The 16,127-nt window shown below is 45.4% G+C and overlaps 1 protein-coding gene across 3 annotated transcripts in view; it reads right to left on the bottom strand.

Moving 5' to 3' along the window:
- Window positions 1-203: 203 nt before the first annotated feature.
- The window catches only part of Chd1 (chromodomain-helicase-DNA-binding protein 1), a 115,975-nt gene continuing 100,051 nt past the window's right edge, over window positions 204-16,127 (bottom strand). For all 3 annotated transcript variants that reach the window (XM_075865218.1, XM_075865219.1, XM_037412191.2), the window contains exons 29-33: window positions 15,294-15,447; window positions 11,891-12,141; window positions 4,553-4,729; window positions 907-1,020; window positions 204-682 (exon numbers count right to left, since the gene is read on the bottom strand). In XM_075865218.1, coding sequence (XP_075721333.1) covers window positions 373-682; window positions 907-1,020; window positions 4,553-4,729; window positions 11,891-12,141; window positions 15,294-15,447 — 1,006 coding nt within the window. In that variant the 3' untranslated portion in view covers window positions 204-372. The remainder of the gene's footprint in view (window positions 683-906; window positions 1,021-4,552; window positions 4,730-11,890; window positions 12,142-15,293; window positions 15,448-16,127) is intronic.

The raw sequence follows: 16,127 nt of genomic DNA, 5'->3' as shown, positions 1-16,127 counted from the left end.
AGCACAGCATTGATGACCAGAGAGGCAGCACAATCTGAAGTTTGCAGCATGGCACCTCATGTGTTCAATGCAAGATGTCCAAGCAGTACTGCCCTAGTCCCCCTTGCACAAGCTGTGTATGCCATGGGCTTGCTTTCCTGCTGCATCGACTAAGGTGCATTTGTAGAGCCAGCCAAGCTGTGGAGAGATCCAAGAGTCCGATGTCAACTCCCAGGTGTTGCAGTGGGAGTATGGCTACTGACAAAAGCTGTCTTGATGAGGCCAGAAGACTGCCAAGGCTTTAGCTCACTTTGCTGCCATATGAGACTGCAATTTCTGGCAGTGTGCAATGTTGGCGCATTATAGAAGCCCACAATTCGTGTAGCCTGCCACCTATACGTGCTTAGGCGCATCGGTTGGGCGTTCAAAGTGGCCTCCGCCACCAGGAGGTCGCGGGTAGCCACCACTTCCTCCGCTGTTCGTACGTTCTTTCCGCCTCCACGAGTCTGAGTGCCCTTGGTAAGGGCTGTAGGGGCCCAAAGGGCTTGTGTGGTGTTCAGGCATTGCGCCCGGTGGCGGTGGCTGATGAGCGCCGGCTGGCACCGGTACTGCTCCATAACCAGCTGCATAGGGTACTGATGCCGCTGCTACTGGGGGCACACCATATGGCACAAAGTTGCTGCCTCCACTTCCACCGTGGTACCTACGAGCAGAAATTCATGCGAAAGTTAGTGTGTGTGCAATTTCACTAACACGACAGCTAGTTGCACAGCTAATATGCATGCGGTTCTGCAGCCCTTGCTGACCACTTGGTAAGGTGTAGTGTCTTAGGTGCCAGTCTTCAAATACTGGTTCTCACTCAAGTGCTAGTTCCTTCACTAATGCTCGAAAAACTTGGTGGACACAAATGCATCGATTGCAAGGTACCTTCTGTCAGGATGTTGTGTTCTGGGATCCTTGTCTCTTTTGTAGGCCTGGTCATCTATGCGATTCCCCTGATAATGACGGTATGGGTCATGCTTGCTGTAATCATTGTTATATCTGAAAGTATAAACAAACAAATGGTATCACACATGTAAAACAAACTGTAGTGGCGTCATCAAAACTGTACAGAAGTAGCACACATCAATGTGCAATATATGGAGCTCAAGAAATATTGTGCACAAGAATAATAAACTTTTGCCCTATCTAAATTGGTTAAAAGTATCGCATCTTTCTGAAGCAATCTTGGCAGAAATGCAGGGTAGGCAATTGTCAAACATGGCACCTAAGCAGATGACCCATGCACCAACCAGTACGCAGGTACGATGGAAGTCCCAGAATGCTGCCACCAAAAAATTTGGCAAATCTTCATTGCCATCAAGGCTGGTTAGAAATCGAGTACTTCTTGAAGGCACATCAAGCAAGTGCTTCAGCTTGCAGACCCAAGCGTTGCAGACCCAAACCTTGGCAATTTTTGCACGCGGCATCGCTGGTGAAGCCAGTTTCAGCCATCTGGCAAAAATAACTTTCAGCACTATAGACATCATTTACTCTATATTCATGCTTTTGATGTGATGCATAAACGGTTTATTTAAGGCACACATCAAGCGGCTGCAGCCGGCATGTTCTCGCAGGGTGACCATGAGCTCGGCACGTGAGTCGCGCAGAAATCACTTCACATATGTGATACCTAAACGCACTGGGCAAGAATATGAATGGGAGGCCCAGCAGTGCTCAAATGCTCCTAAAAAAAGGTCTGCAAATTCTCATCAACATGGGAAATGCTCCATTTTCTGGCCGCTGTTATCTTCTCAGGCCAGTGTACACACAAAAAGGGTTTCCTTTTGTATCTCCTAACCGCAAATGCTTCATTTGTTCAATGGTGCCCTGAAACACTCGTTCAAGTAACCATGGAATGAATTCACTGGAAGAGCTTATCGTCTCGTGAATTTAACGGCACAACAATTTTAGGAACCCGTCCAGTGCGAGTAGAGTTAATGATTTGTCGCATGCTGCAGTTGCATTCTCTCTTCTCTCGTCCCGACGAAAGCGCTGAAAGCTAAGCAGGGTGGAATGGCAGGGGCAAAGAAAAATGTCACGCGCGTGTTGCGACTTTGAGCACTTTTTTTCTTTTTTCTTTTCTTCGAATTCGCGGCTTTTTCTGTGTGAACGCGCGCACACGCATAGACAAGTTGCGGACTCCTGCGGTGATCTCTAATGACCGAGCACGCTGTGTTCAAATTAGCCAATGGCTGATAGATGGGCTTTTTTAGAGTAACTTTTGGGCGTCTTCCATGATTTGTCGAGATAATAGAAATTTTTAGCAATTTAGCAAATTTTAGCAATTTTTAGCTGACTTCGATAACTTTTTGTGAATTCCAGGCTGCGTGCTACGCTATAATATTTGACTCGCGTGTTGTCGGGAGCCTATACTACCGATCTGCAGTGTTTTCTGACCATGCTTAAAAATTTTGCGGGCCCCTTTAAGCCAAACTGCCACTCCGCAGCACAATCGCCAATGATTTCGGCAGCTGAGATTCACCTTTCTTTAAAAAGGGATGTTAAAGAAAAATAATGATTTGATTCAGATTGATAAACTGCACCCTGAGAACACTATTGCCATGTGTTTCAAGTTCATTATTAGAGGAAAAATGAAGGTTGAAGTTCCATTTTAAAATTTCGCATATCTTCGAGCCTGATGTAAAAAAATTTCAGTATGTATTTTTTGTATTTTCACGACACTAGCTCCATGAAACTTACTGACACATGCTATGTTTATTGCACCCGCAGATGATAGTGTACTTCATTTTTATCGATTAGAAGGTATGTAGGGCCCAGCAGATGCCTTCAAAATTTGTGATGTCACGGTGTTCAGTGTGGGAATGTCAAGGTAACACCTCCACTCGCATTTTTTTTTTTTTTTTGCGTGGCAAAAGTGGTGCTTTCGGGATTGTGAAATTATACTTTACTTATACATGAAAAATCATTTTCCTCTTAAGTGTACCTTTAAAGGCCGTCAAAGTGCTGCTTGCACAATCCTATATTCGAACAAACAGTAGAGTATTCGTATTCGCTTCAATTTGAATTTAAAATATTTAAAATTTCGAAGTATTCGCAATGAAAGAATAAAAATATATTAGTCCACGTGTAACAGCCTGCAAAAGTGGTTACACTGCAGTGTGAGGGTGCTAAACCGTGAAAGCTCCTGTACAAAAAAAAAATACGCCCTGGCAGAAAGCCTTCTCCAAATTTAAAGGGTGCTCCCAGCAACACTTTTTGAGCATGGTCAGAAAACGCTGCCGTTTGGTAGTCGAGGTTACCGAGACAGCGAGAGCCAGATGTTATAGCACAGCAAGCGGCCTGCAATTCACAACACATCTCAAAGACAGCTAAAAATTGCTCTCTGCTCTCGGAAAATGATGCCACAAGCTCAAAAAATCCCTTGTCACAGCCATTGAATATGGGCATGGCAAGCTTGGTCGTTCCCGAGACTACCACTTACGGTAGTCTCACTTATGATAGTCCACACGTATGTGAACATTCGCACTGAAAAGCCGCGTATTCGAAAAACAAGAGAAAAAGTGTCGAACGTCATGAGGCACATGTGAAATTTCCCCCAGCGCTTTTGTCGGCATGACAAGAGAGAGCAGCGTGCAACAAATCTTTGCAACTCTTGTACTGGACGGATTCTAAATATTTTTGTGCCAGTCAATTTATGAGGCAATAAGCACCTTTAGTGAACCCATTCCATGGCTACTAAGGAAACTGTTGCAGGGCCCCTTTAAATGAACCTATTACCCTCAAATTGATTCATTCTTTAAGCTCAGAAGCTTGTTATGATGGCATATATTCTCTATAGTTTTTGAATGTTATGCATTTTACAGGTTATCACTCGCATTCTACCGAAAGTCAACCCCTGCTACTAATCAAAGTTCTTCTGACTTCCTTTGAATGAAAAAAAAAAAGAAGGCATTTGCATAGAGGCTCTATTTCAATTAAAAAAAATATTGTGCAGATTGGATGGTCATGATAAATGTGTCCATTTTTCCTTATATTTCACATATACTATTCAAATTCGGTTCGAAAAATTATTCGATCAAAGTCAATATTTGCTTCGAACCAAAAATTCACAATTTACACAAGCCCACTCAGAAGCAAGGCAAAGGGAAAAGCAGGGAAGTCTCATTACCACCACTATCAGGCAACGGCTGCTCCCATGCTAAGTAAACCGCGACAGTTTCTGGCAGTGCCAACGCTCGTTTTAGACTTCATAGAGGTATTCCAATGTTCTGAAAATGCATCAGAATGTTCAAAAATGTGTTTACTTCATTTCATTGGATATCTGAGCCTGGAATTTTATCATCAAATTTTGTTGAAGCATAACGGCAGAGAAAACGTGTTCGTTATGGCAAGAGTATTTATGCATTGACCCCCTAGAGACTGTTGACAGAAAACCGAGCATTTTTCGTTCTAGCTGAAATTTCGTTGAAGCCACGTTCGCTGTAGCAGGTTTCGACTATACAGGCCTTTAAAAGTGATGGCATGCAAAAGAGATTTTCGCTTCGGCTGCTAGCTTCACTCGACCACACACCTATCTTTATTATAGTCCCAGCCGGATGAAGGGTTCTCGTGGTTCCACCGTTCTTGACCCTGCTGAAAGGACATTCGGTGGGGCGGGTGGCTGTAGCTGTTGGAGCCTTTTTGGTAGCTGCTGCTGCTGCCTCGGTCACGATACGCACCACCACCGCCACCTTTGTTGTGACTGTTGCTGGAATAGCACAAGTACAATTTGTTTTAAATAAATGATGACACTCTGAAAGTATTATATAATTCCAAGATGGTTACAAGATAGTTCAATTCGCAGTGATTGAAGCGACATCTTGCTTTTTGGAGCAGACTCTGGAGCAGAAAAAATGGCGCTTTGGAGCAGGCTCAAGTGCCTTCGGAGCAGAAAAAAATGCTATAGCTTAGGGTTCCTATTGGTGTTTTCAGAGCAGATGCATGTTCCTAACGACTCCTGCAATCTTAAACATCACTTAAGCATCTAATAAATATTTATATTTATTATTAAACATGCCGTACGCTAGTATGCAGCTAGTAGTATAGTTGGCGTAAATCACGGTCAGTGGGGTCAAGAGAGTTTTGGACTTTTCTGGTGTGTATGCTGTGGAGGACACCCCTTGCAAGTGTCCCTGTTGAGATTTAGCTTTAGCACATGATATAATTGAGTTGACAGCTAAGTATAGCACAATCAACTTTTTAAGAGGTCTTTAAAAAAGGAGACTGAATAGAACAATGCCATTGCTCAAGCTCAAACACCATATGCTCGTTTTTTTTTTTTTGAAAGCATGATTTAGTTCCTATTAAATAAAAATACAACCCATATTAAAAGTATGAATTTGGCACCATGGCCTGACGTATGTGTCACCTTTTGAAGTTTTTCTGGGTTTACGCCACTCAGTAGCATACTAAGATGATAGTGTACAGTCAAACCTCAATATATCGAACACGGATATATCGTATTATTGCCTATATCGAACGGTTTCTATATCACGCGGGAAATCGCATGCATTATTGATTTTTTATTTCGAACAAAGTTTGACATATAATGGATATATCGAACTCAGCCACCCCAAACCGCCCGCGCTCCATTGACAGGCGGCGAGCTTTCCCGCAACTCTCGAAAGTAGCGGTAGAGCGGCGGGCATTTACGAATGCTGCACACATCGATGCCGCCGAGAGCGCCACTTTAACGTAGCGGCGTACGCGTGCCGCAGCCTTGCGGTAGAGGTTCTTGAATGAGGAAAGTGAAAAGCGCGGAGCTGTTATTTTCTTTCAATACGAAGGCACCGACACGGCTTCGCGCGGCGGGAGGGGGAGTGGGAGGTAAAGATTGAGGAGGAAAGTATAGGAGGGAAAGGACAGACGACTGTCTCGGACGCGGCCCGCGCTGCCGCCGGAAAAGGGAAAGCCATGGAGGGGAAAGCAGTCAGGCGAGCCGGCATAGGCGCGCCATGTGCGCGCTTTACACCCGGACTCACGCCGCAGCCTTGCGGAGTGGTTCTTAAGAGAAAGGAAGAGAAAAGTGAGCCCCGTTATTGTCTGCTTCAGTGAGCGACACCGCCACAGAGCTCACAAAGGGATGGGGGTAAGGAGGGATAAAAGGGTAGAAGTAAAGGTATAGGAAAAAAGGAAGAAGAAGCAACAACAAACTGAGGGGATAGGAGAGACAGGAAAGATGGAAGAACGGTCACTGGAGTCCGAGGATGGGGTACACTTGCGAGAGATGTTGTCGGCGTCTGTAGATGGCGTAGAGCAGGTCCAGTAGGTCAGAGCTGCGCTGTCACCGAAGACAGCCGGCGACAGGAGGTGACGTAGGGCCCGCCCAGTCGGCCAGAGCTACGAAAACGCCGAAGGTCGCGAGCGCGCGGAGCGCGCGGGCGCACAACCGGTCGGCACGAAATCCAGGGAGCGTCCTCCGCCGCAGCCTTGCAGCTTGCAGTCGTTGCAGTCTCTATGGTGTCAACGGCACACTGCGCACTTGTTGCAAGCTCCTCCCCCGTAGCATCGACAGGCATCGGTCGTTGTGCTCGCAGTGTACGTGCGTTCGAAGTTAGGCCTGTCGCGCGCTGTCGTGCGCGACAGGCCTAACTCCGAACGGCGGAGCTCACGGATGGGGAGATTGTCGCCGAAGCTACTGCTGAGCAGCCAAATGCAGACTCTGCAGAGGTGGATCCCGCAAGCGCTGATGGTGCCCCGCTCCCGACATCAGCTGAGGTCGTAGCTGCCTTGGCCCTTGTGCGCCACCACTGCGGCGCGATTAAAGGCACCGGCCTATCACTTATGGATCACCTGGACTATATTGAGGACGCAGTCGTCAAACACGCCATGGCCGACAAAAAGCAGGCTACTCTTTTTCAATAGTTTGAACCAACACAATAAATACTATGTTTCAATCTTCAAGTGAGTATTTACAGCACCACGCTTGAACGGTTCGTTGGTTGTTTTCAGCAAGCTGCTGATGCATTTTTTTCGTGATTTTTTTTATATCGAATTCTGGATATATCGAACTATTTCGCGATCGCCGCGCCTTTCGATATATCGAGGTTCGACTGTATACAGCTTGCTTTTGGTTTCGCTTATGCTCATGGAATGGTCCCATGGTTCAACTTCATTCTTTTTAGTTTGCCAACACCATTTTGGAGCAGGTTTGGAGCAGTTACTAGCAAATATTGCACTTTGGAGCAGAATTTCTTTTTTGGAGCAATTGGAGCAGCACTTCCATCACTAAATTCAATGGTGAAAATTGCCTGAAAATTATTTAACGTGGTTACAAAATATTTTAATTTGATACTAAAAAGTGCCTAAAAATCATAGAGCAATACTTTTTGACACCCTGTTGCAAGAAAGGTATTGCTCTTGCAATTTCATGCACACATGGTACATTCTATCATCGGCTAATTATTTTCTGGCAATTATTTACAGTAAAACCTCATTAGTTTGGATATCAAAAGAGTGGAAAAAATTCCAAATTATCCAAATGCTGAATTAACTAATTCATAACAAAAATGCTAATTTTCTATTTCTTTATTGCACACCTTTATTTTGAGAAGCAGTCCGTGGGGCTCGTTTGTTTTTTCGTGGACAACTAGGTGGCAAGGACTAGTTTGCGGGTATGTGAGAAACCCTCTGACGCAAGAGCATTGCGTGGGACATCATAACAAAACTCCTATACAACAATGGAAGCGACTGCAGCATATTTTGCGGTATGACACACCGGGCGTAGTTCATCGCACTGGTCTTCATTGGACGCCTCATCCGAGGGCAGCAGCAATGATCTTGTCATCAGTGGCGACCGGCAACGACAACGCGTCATCAGTTGTAACCTAATCTGTAAGCTACAATTCAAAGAGAAGCAGGCCACGGAATGTTACATCGCCCTTCTCTCCTTCTGGCGCTGCAGGCTCTGGGCTGCGTTCCGAGCTTTCTGATACCTCAGGCTGCACAAATCTATAGCGACGAAAACAATTCAACACAACTTGTGCCGGCATATTAGACCACACATGCGCCAAATTATGTATCGCACTCAAAAACATGTTATATGGCTGCTTCCGATCCATGTAGAGAAGCATACGTTGCAACACTTGAGTGCAGTACATTTTCTTTACTGCAAGATGCCTTGCTCCATAGGTTGAAGGACCGCAGTGGTGTTGAGTGCAAGAAACACAAGCCGTATTGCCTCCAGATTCGAAACATTGCAGTGTGTGCTGCATTTGTCCACTACAAAGAGCACCTTGCGTTTCTTCGCACTGAAGCCTCAATCTAGATCCTACAGCCAGGCATCCAAGCTTTTCTATTCGAGCGGTACTCGATGGGGGAGGTGTTTTATGCTATAAAGGCACCTCTGCTTCAGCGCCTTCCCCACAACCAGGTGAGCAAGGCGCTTTGTGCCTGCCATGTTTGCTGCTAACAGCACCGTCACCCGCTCCTTGCTTCGTTTGCCACCTGTGTTTAAGTCCCCTTTAAAAGTGATAGTTTTATCTAGCAGTGTCTTAAAAACAGTGCCGTTTTGTCAGCATTGAAAACGTCGTTCCGAGCCCTATGCTGCCACGTGGTCCTTAAGCTGCACATTTTGCCAGCCTTTCACAACTTCTTCGTCCACCTCACCTCTCTTCCCACACACGGTCTTGAACACAAGACCACGCTGTTCTTTCAAACACGCAAGCCAACCCTCCGCTGCGTTGAAGGACTTTATGTTCATTCGTAAAGCATACCTCTCTGCTTGTATGTATAAGTGGTCCACTTGATGGCAGCCTCAACTCACGTGCAGAAACAATCCACTGCAAAAGCGCTTCCTGCAGTTTAGGCTGGACTGCGATGCATAATTGCTTTCGTTCGGCGTGAAATTTCTTGCCCTCGAACACTTTTACTATTTGAGCCTCGTTTTTCGCGTACATCGATAGCGTTCTCTTTTTTACATCGAACTGACACGTCACCTCTTCTCTGGAAGCGCAGTCTTTCGAGTGTCGTTATGTCTTTAGTATCTGCACACTAGTTGCCAAGTCCTTTATCGCTTACTTCGTGTGCTTCGTCGATTCTGACATCGCAGCAGGGTGATATATCACACCACCGCTATAGCCTGACCACTACGTCGCGCACCGACACTGCCGATATATCACAATGCATCGAAGAGGAGGAAAAAGAAGCACAGATGCCTGCAGGTCCGCACGCTATAAGTCAGAGGGCTTGTTTCTTTGTTATCGAGACTGCCGATACGCCGATATGTCACCGAAAAGGAGGAAAAATAGCACAACCAATGTCTGCAGGTCCGCACGCTGTCCATCTGAGGCCTAGCTTCTTTTTTATCCATTCTCTGCCTATGACGGAACGATTAATGAATGAATGAATGGATGGATTATCAAGGCCCTTTAGATTGGGCGGCAGCTCGTGCCCCTTACCATAAGGTTAAGTACTATCACTATGTATTGAAAGATTAATCTTCACTCGTGCCTTGCTTGCAGCCACCAATCAGTTGACCTCCTCCTGGTTATTTCTGCTCAAAGGGACTGTCTACCGTCCTTCATTGCTCTCCTGTTTTGTGTTGCAATAGAAAGCGTACCATGTTAAGTGTAACCTTGCAGCGGTTTCTGTGGAAAGTGCGTAGAAATTTTTAAAACAAAATTTTTCTGTCTGCGTAATGTCTCCTTCCATCGGTGGGATGAATGCCTGCAACACTGGTCAGTGCTGGTGAAGGTAGAAAACTGAAACTGCGTGCGGTTTTGGCAGGCTTCATCAAGTTTAGTTATTAATAATAAAAAATACCTTGGTGGTCGTTTTAGCATGGTCAGTGCTGGTGAAGGTAGAAAACTGAAACTGCGTGCGGTTTTGGCAGGCTTCATCAAGTTTGGTTATTAATAATAACAAATACCTTAGTGGTCATTTTAGGCACGCACACATTTTTCTTGTTGTCATGAGCGGCGGCGGGTGCCATTGTCGTGTTTCTCCGCCGTTTGCAGGCAGGCATGCAGGCAAGCGAACACATCGCCGGCAGTGCCACTGGGCACCTATTTGAATGCGTGAGAAGAAAAAGCAAAAATTGGTCTCTGGCGTACCTTAAAGGGCCCTTAAACCACCTCCAATATCTTTTCAAGCATTTCAAGTAAACGCGCGCATCGTGTGCAGAATGCCGTCACGATCAAGGAATCTGAGCGTGGCAGCGCTACGGGCCGCCGGCGTGCCCCAAATTCCAAGAAACAATCCTCCCTCTTTTTTGGGCCTTTCGGGCCTCGGCGTGACGCGCCGTGCTACATCTGCCAGATATGCTGTCGAGCAAATATGCCAGGTATGCTGTCGAGCAAGAGCCTACGACTCCCGGTCAGTCTGCAACCAGCTGTCCGCCCTGCTTGTTGTTGCTCGTCCTGTTGCCTGCGTGCATGTAACATGTACTGGGCATGGCTTATCCCCGTACGGGTCCATCGCATTGGCAATCACTTGAAGGAATGTGCGTAACGCAGGTTCCATAGCGGCACAATTACGGCAGCCACAGTTCGCCACAAAACACCTACCAGTAACGAGCACGCAACTGAAGGAGTCGACGGTTGGTGTTGCGGCAACCAGAAGTAGACGGTGTTTCAAGCAGCGCGTCAGCGATGGTGTATGCAACGCGAGATTGGGAGGGGCACTTGGTGAGAGGGCAAAGTGGCGAGGGATAGGATACTAGCGAGGAGAGAGCGAAAGGTGTAGTCATCACGGTTTCGATAATCACGTCTAACTCCGCTATTACTGCACCGATTTGAAAAAGTCTGACGGCTTCGTGTTCGTCGTACACTCTTGCACAATTTCCCCACAACAACTTAATTTCGATTTCTGGGTGGTTTACGGTTCCTTTAAAGCTGCCTCAAGTGCATGAAATACAATTAAGTTAAACGTGTTTGTTTTTAAGCTAAATAAGTCTACCTGCGAGGATTTTTTGTTCTATCAATAGATTGTCAATATTGACCACGTTCGCTGTTGGGTGATGCTAGTGGCCACTTTTTATCTATTTTCAACATCTAGTTAAAATTATAGTTCTTTTTTTTTTTTGGCACGAAAGCATGCTCGTTGCCGCCAATGTGATGAAATATCTTTCCATTTGCGCCACAATCACAAAAATTTTTCCGAGCGGTAGACAGTCCGTTTAAAGTCTATTTTACCTTCACTGTAAGATGCGTGCGCCAAAACGCTATTTTGTGCCCCCTCCCATAAATTTTCAGAAAAAAACATGCGGTTTTCTTTGGCCTCCATGATCAACATCGACAGCGCACCATTGCTGTCAGAGCCCATCTCGGAGACCATAAGTTGGCAAAAAAAAATGCACATGTATGGCAAAGACCCCCCCCCCCCCCCCCAGATGCAGTTTCAGTTTTAATTTTGCACTCCCTGGCTTGCGTCCAGTCCGAATTAACCAGTGTACATACAATTTTGCAACGAATTAGCGAATGTTTGTTGCCATAGGGCTATGAACATTTTTGAGTCTGGAAGGGTGTAGGAATGACGAATTACCAGAATTTCCGAAATAACAGGGGTCAAATTAAAAAGATTCCACTTATGCCACGTCTTAGACAACATACTGTCAATATCACTACACTTCCCTACACACCTGAAAAGTTAGGTGATGCAAGATGATGCCAGTGAGAAGAGGGCAAGGTTGAAATTTCGTAAGCTATGTGATGCGGCTGTCAAAAGCATGTGCTTATACATACGTGCTGAACATAATAAACTGGTAATACAGATACCCCAATTTCCTTTAGCTCAGCTGAGTTTTTTTGTCTCTGTGTTATAGACCAAGATAAAACATTCTGCACTTGATGACACCTGAATCTTGCATATATATTACTATCACGCAGGAAAAGTGCTACTACAACCTGTGGAACTTTCACTTTGTCCTCACCTGCCACCGCCGTCGCTTCTTTTGTCCCTGGGTTTGTCCTCGTGTGGTCGCTTTTTGGGCCTTTTGTGGTCATCCTCGAAGTGCCTCTTGATGCCATGTTGCCCGCCATGCTGACTACTGCTGCCATACTGACTACCGCTGTGCTGATTGTAACCATGCTGGCTGCTGCTTCCATGCTGTCCACTGTTTCCATGGTGACTTCCATGCCCGCTTCCATGAAGGCTGCTGTGAGTACTGCCAGGTTGGCTCCCCTGCACAGTCCAAATGCAGCTTGTTAGCTGAAATTTTGTAGGTATGCTCGCTAAGCTTAAAGTTATTCAAATGCAAAGCGTTAGTTAAGAATAAGGCTACCTATGTGTCATGTGATGAAGGAAAGCATAGGGAGCACCCAGTTTAACATACCCAGTGCAGAGCAAACCTTTCGAGTACAGTGGAACCCCGCTGTTACGTTTCTCACTGATGCGTTCTTTTCTGTTGTTATGTTGTCTTTCATCGGTCCCGGCATAGCTCTCATAGAATCCCAACCCTGCTTTTACAATGCAACTGTGAGAACGTTCCTGCATGATGCGTTGCAACCTAGTCTGCTGAACTTGCCGGGGCACCACCATTTTGATTTGACATTTGACAGTCTTGGCCTGGATTGGCTACGAAACAGGCTGCAAGAAGCTGCAAACGAGTTGGAGAGGCCGCTCCTAGATGGCCATTTGTGAAAAGTGCTATTACGATCACCACTATGCTAACAACGGAAGTACGTGACAGTCCCACCGCCGCACGTTGCGACCCGTTTTCAGTCGCTGTTGTGTGCGCTAAGCCTGTTATTGTTGAACTTGTCAAGGCAATCTCTGTCAAGCCTTAATAGCATCACATAACCGGAAAGAGCTTTCCCTTGAGGAAAAGCTAGATGTTCTTGAAGCAATTGACAAGCAGCCAGCACGAAAAAGGGTCGACATTGCCAAAGACCTTGGACTGCCACCGTCAACGCTCAGCAGCATCGTCTCGAAGCATGCCAAGCAACCTGGTGGCACCAAGCATGGGAACCTCGACGATGCTCTTCTCACCTGGTTCAAGCAAGCTCCCGCTGCCGGTACCAACTTCGACGGCAACATTTTACGCAAGGAGGCGATGGAAATAGCCGACAGACTGGGCATTGCTGATTGTGCGGCGTCAAATGGCTGGATCGACCATTTCAGCAAGCGGCACGGCATCGCTTACAAAATGGTAAGTGAAGAAGCGGAAAGTGTGAGCGTGGAAACAACCGATGATTGGAAGTCCACATTATCTGCTTTAATTGAGGGGTATGAGCCTCTTGTCATATAGAACGCTGACAAAACAGGCCTCTTCTCATGTGCAGATTTCGATATCATTAAGCCTGAAGGGTAAAGCGTGCCATGGAGGCAAACGCAGCAAAGACTGGCTGACAAAGCTCCTTTACATCAATATGGACAGCTCGGACAAACTAAAGCAGTGCGTGATCGGCAAGTTTAAAAACTCGTGGTGCTTGAAAAACATTTGCCTGCTGCCATGCCACTACAGAAGTAACAGTCTTGCGTGGATGGCGTGCGCTTTGTTTGAAAAGTTTCTTCAATACTTCAAAAATAAGACGGTTTCACAGTGCAGGAGGGTTCTTTTCCTGACAACTGTGCTGCCCACCCGAGAAATCTGCCATTTCTACAAAACGTCAAACTTCTTTTTTTCGCTACCGAATACGACAAGCCACTTGCAGCTGTTGGATGCCGGGGTCAAAAAATGCGTCAAACATTCATACTGAAAAAGCATTTTCAAGGGCTGTCTCTTGCTTATTTATTTATTTATTTATTTATTTATTGATACCCTCAGGGCTTACAAGAAGCATTATAGAGGGGCTAAGGTACATCGATACATGCAAAAAAAAAAAAATGTACAGTACAATGAAATATAAAGCAAAAACAATATTATAACGGAAGAAAAATATAAAAGTGTAGGTAAATGAGCACAAATAGCAACAAATAAAAGTATATTTATACATCTGCTAATATGACGCAACATAATAAAGCAGTGATAAACAGAGGATGGCAGTTGATAATATAACACAGAAAATGGAATTACGTACTTATGTTCATAAATAGATACAAAAGTAGTGATGCAGGAAGAGGAACGAAAACATACCGGATTACTAGAATGACAAAAAAAATGCATACAAAGCAACAAAGCAAAACACAAATATTAACTAACAAAAAAGGACATGTAGAAAGTAAGTGACAATGAAACAATAAATCGCAACTGCAGTAGGGAAGCAGCTTGGTAAAGGCTTATAACGCATTTGTAAGTGCTTCACGGAAACGACCTGCGTCTCTGATAGCGACAAGTGACGCAGGCAGGCGATTCCACTCATGACATGTTTTCGGCAGTAGGAGGCTGTGCACTATGAAGGTACATGAACGTTGCAAGGATGATCGACACGTGGGGAGATATAATCGTTGACAGCAGCCTACGACAATATCGGTACTCTACGGCAAGCATTATGCCACATCAGCGTGGAGTGCAGTGAGCACGTAAACTGTACAGCACTGCTTCGCGAGGTGTGGGTTCTATATGGACAGCAAAAGGGAGCCTGCCATCAAAGCTCAACCATAGGAAGCAGCCTCGTGTGAGCAAGAGCTCAATGAGGAAATGAATGCACTGGGTGCCACAGGTGCGGCGTATGAAGACTGTCACTGTGGATACTGCAGTCGTGACGTCAAAGTGTGAGACAATCACAGAGATCATTGTAAACTTGATCGCAACTGAAGACGGGAACATCAATGACAACAAAGAGCAAGAGCCACACGATTCTGCAGAGTTGGCACTAAAGTAAGCCGATCTCAACTTCGGAGAAGCCGTCCCGGCCCTGGACTACCTTTGCAGGTACGTCGCAAACCAAAGCGACGCTGAAAACAATGCAGCCTTCAAGATTATTGAAAAATGCCCGGTGCTTACCAGGGAGCAAAAGAAGCTGCAGTCAACTATCTTCAAATGTTTTAAGTCTTAGGCTCACCTTGCCGAAATAAATTGTTTGTAGTCAAAGCGCCTGTGATCTCATTCATTTTCAGAGCTTTCCTCACTCATGCATTTTCTCGGCTGTTACGTTTTTCCTACCCGGTCCACTGAAAAACATATGAACAGGGTTCCACTGTTTGCTATTCAAGTATGTTATTTTTGCAGACATACTATTCAAGCATGTTATTTTTGCAGACATACTGTAGGTTCAACTCCCGTTAAATGTTCACATGTTGCTGGGCCCTTCAGGTTCTGTTCTGCAAGAGCCTACTGTACATGCATGAAGGTTAATTTGAGATAAAATTACATGATATGTATCAAATATGCACGTGCATACTGCTCTTCAGTAGCGGTACTCATTCATGTTGTAACTTGCAGTATAACTCACCTCGTCGTGTAGTCTCGGCCTCTTCTCGTGATCCTTCTTGTCGGCGTCCTTGGTGCGATCAGCACTTTCATTTTTCTTTTGTGCGTGCCGGTACAGTCGAAACAATGCCTTGGCATCCAGTTCCGTGAACTTGGCGACAAATGACCACAGATGGCTGCCATGACAAAAGAGAGCATCACGTTAAAGAAGCAATGCACTGTATTCCATTAGTGCCGCTCGGCAGTGGAGATGCAGAGATTTGGAAAAGTGCACATCGGATTAGTTAACTGAATGAGAAAATACTATTCAGTCTGAACGTGTAAACAGTCTAATGCTTAATATCTGGAAACTGCACAGTCAATTACAGAAATTGTTGTATGAGGGCATCAAAGCCAAATGGGTTTTTTATCCAAAATCAAAGTGCACACATGCATCGCACATTTCCGGACAAGTATTCCTCTATTTTGCCACACCCTTTATGTTCTGCGTCATCGTTTCCATATGCTCCATGCAATAAATAAGTAACTTATTCCACGTTTTGCTGGTACCGGCGGCGCCCATCACGCGACGCATATTGCAAATGAACGTTGGCAGGTCCTGAATGTAATTTAGACGGCTTGGGCGTGCAACGAAATACCTGATAAGTGTACTCTAGGAGGCATTGAAGCTCTTTCAAAAAGGGCTGTGGCGATTTGATACTTGAGCGGAATAAAAAGTCATGAATCTTTTTTCGGACGATTTCCCGGTCCTTAGAAAGTCCGAAAAATCGGGCATTCACTGCGTCCCAACCATCCATGGTCTTAACAGTGTCATTTGGCCCAGTTTAGCTTGGCTTGGCTTGGGTTGATCTTACGC

Source organism: Rhipicephalus microplus, chromosome 1 (assembly GCF_043290135.1).
Source record: "Rhipicephalus microplus isolate Deutch F79 chromosome 1, USDA_Rmic, whole genome shotgun sequence".
Lineage (NCBI taxonomy): Eukaryota > Metazoa > Arthropoda > Arachnida > Ixodida > Ixodidae > Rhipicephalus > Rhipicephalus microplus.
This window is presented reverse-complemented; position numbering and strand designations above follow the sequence as displayed.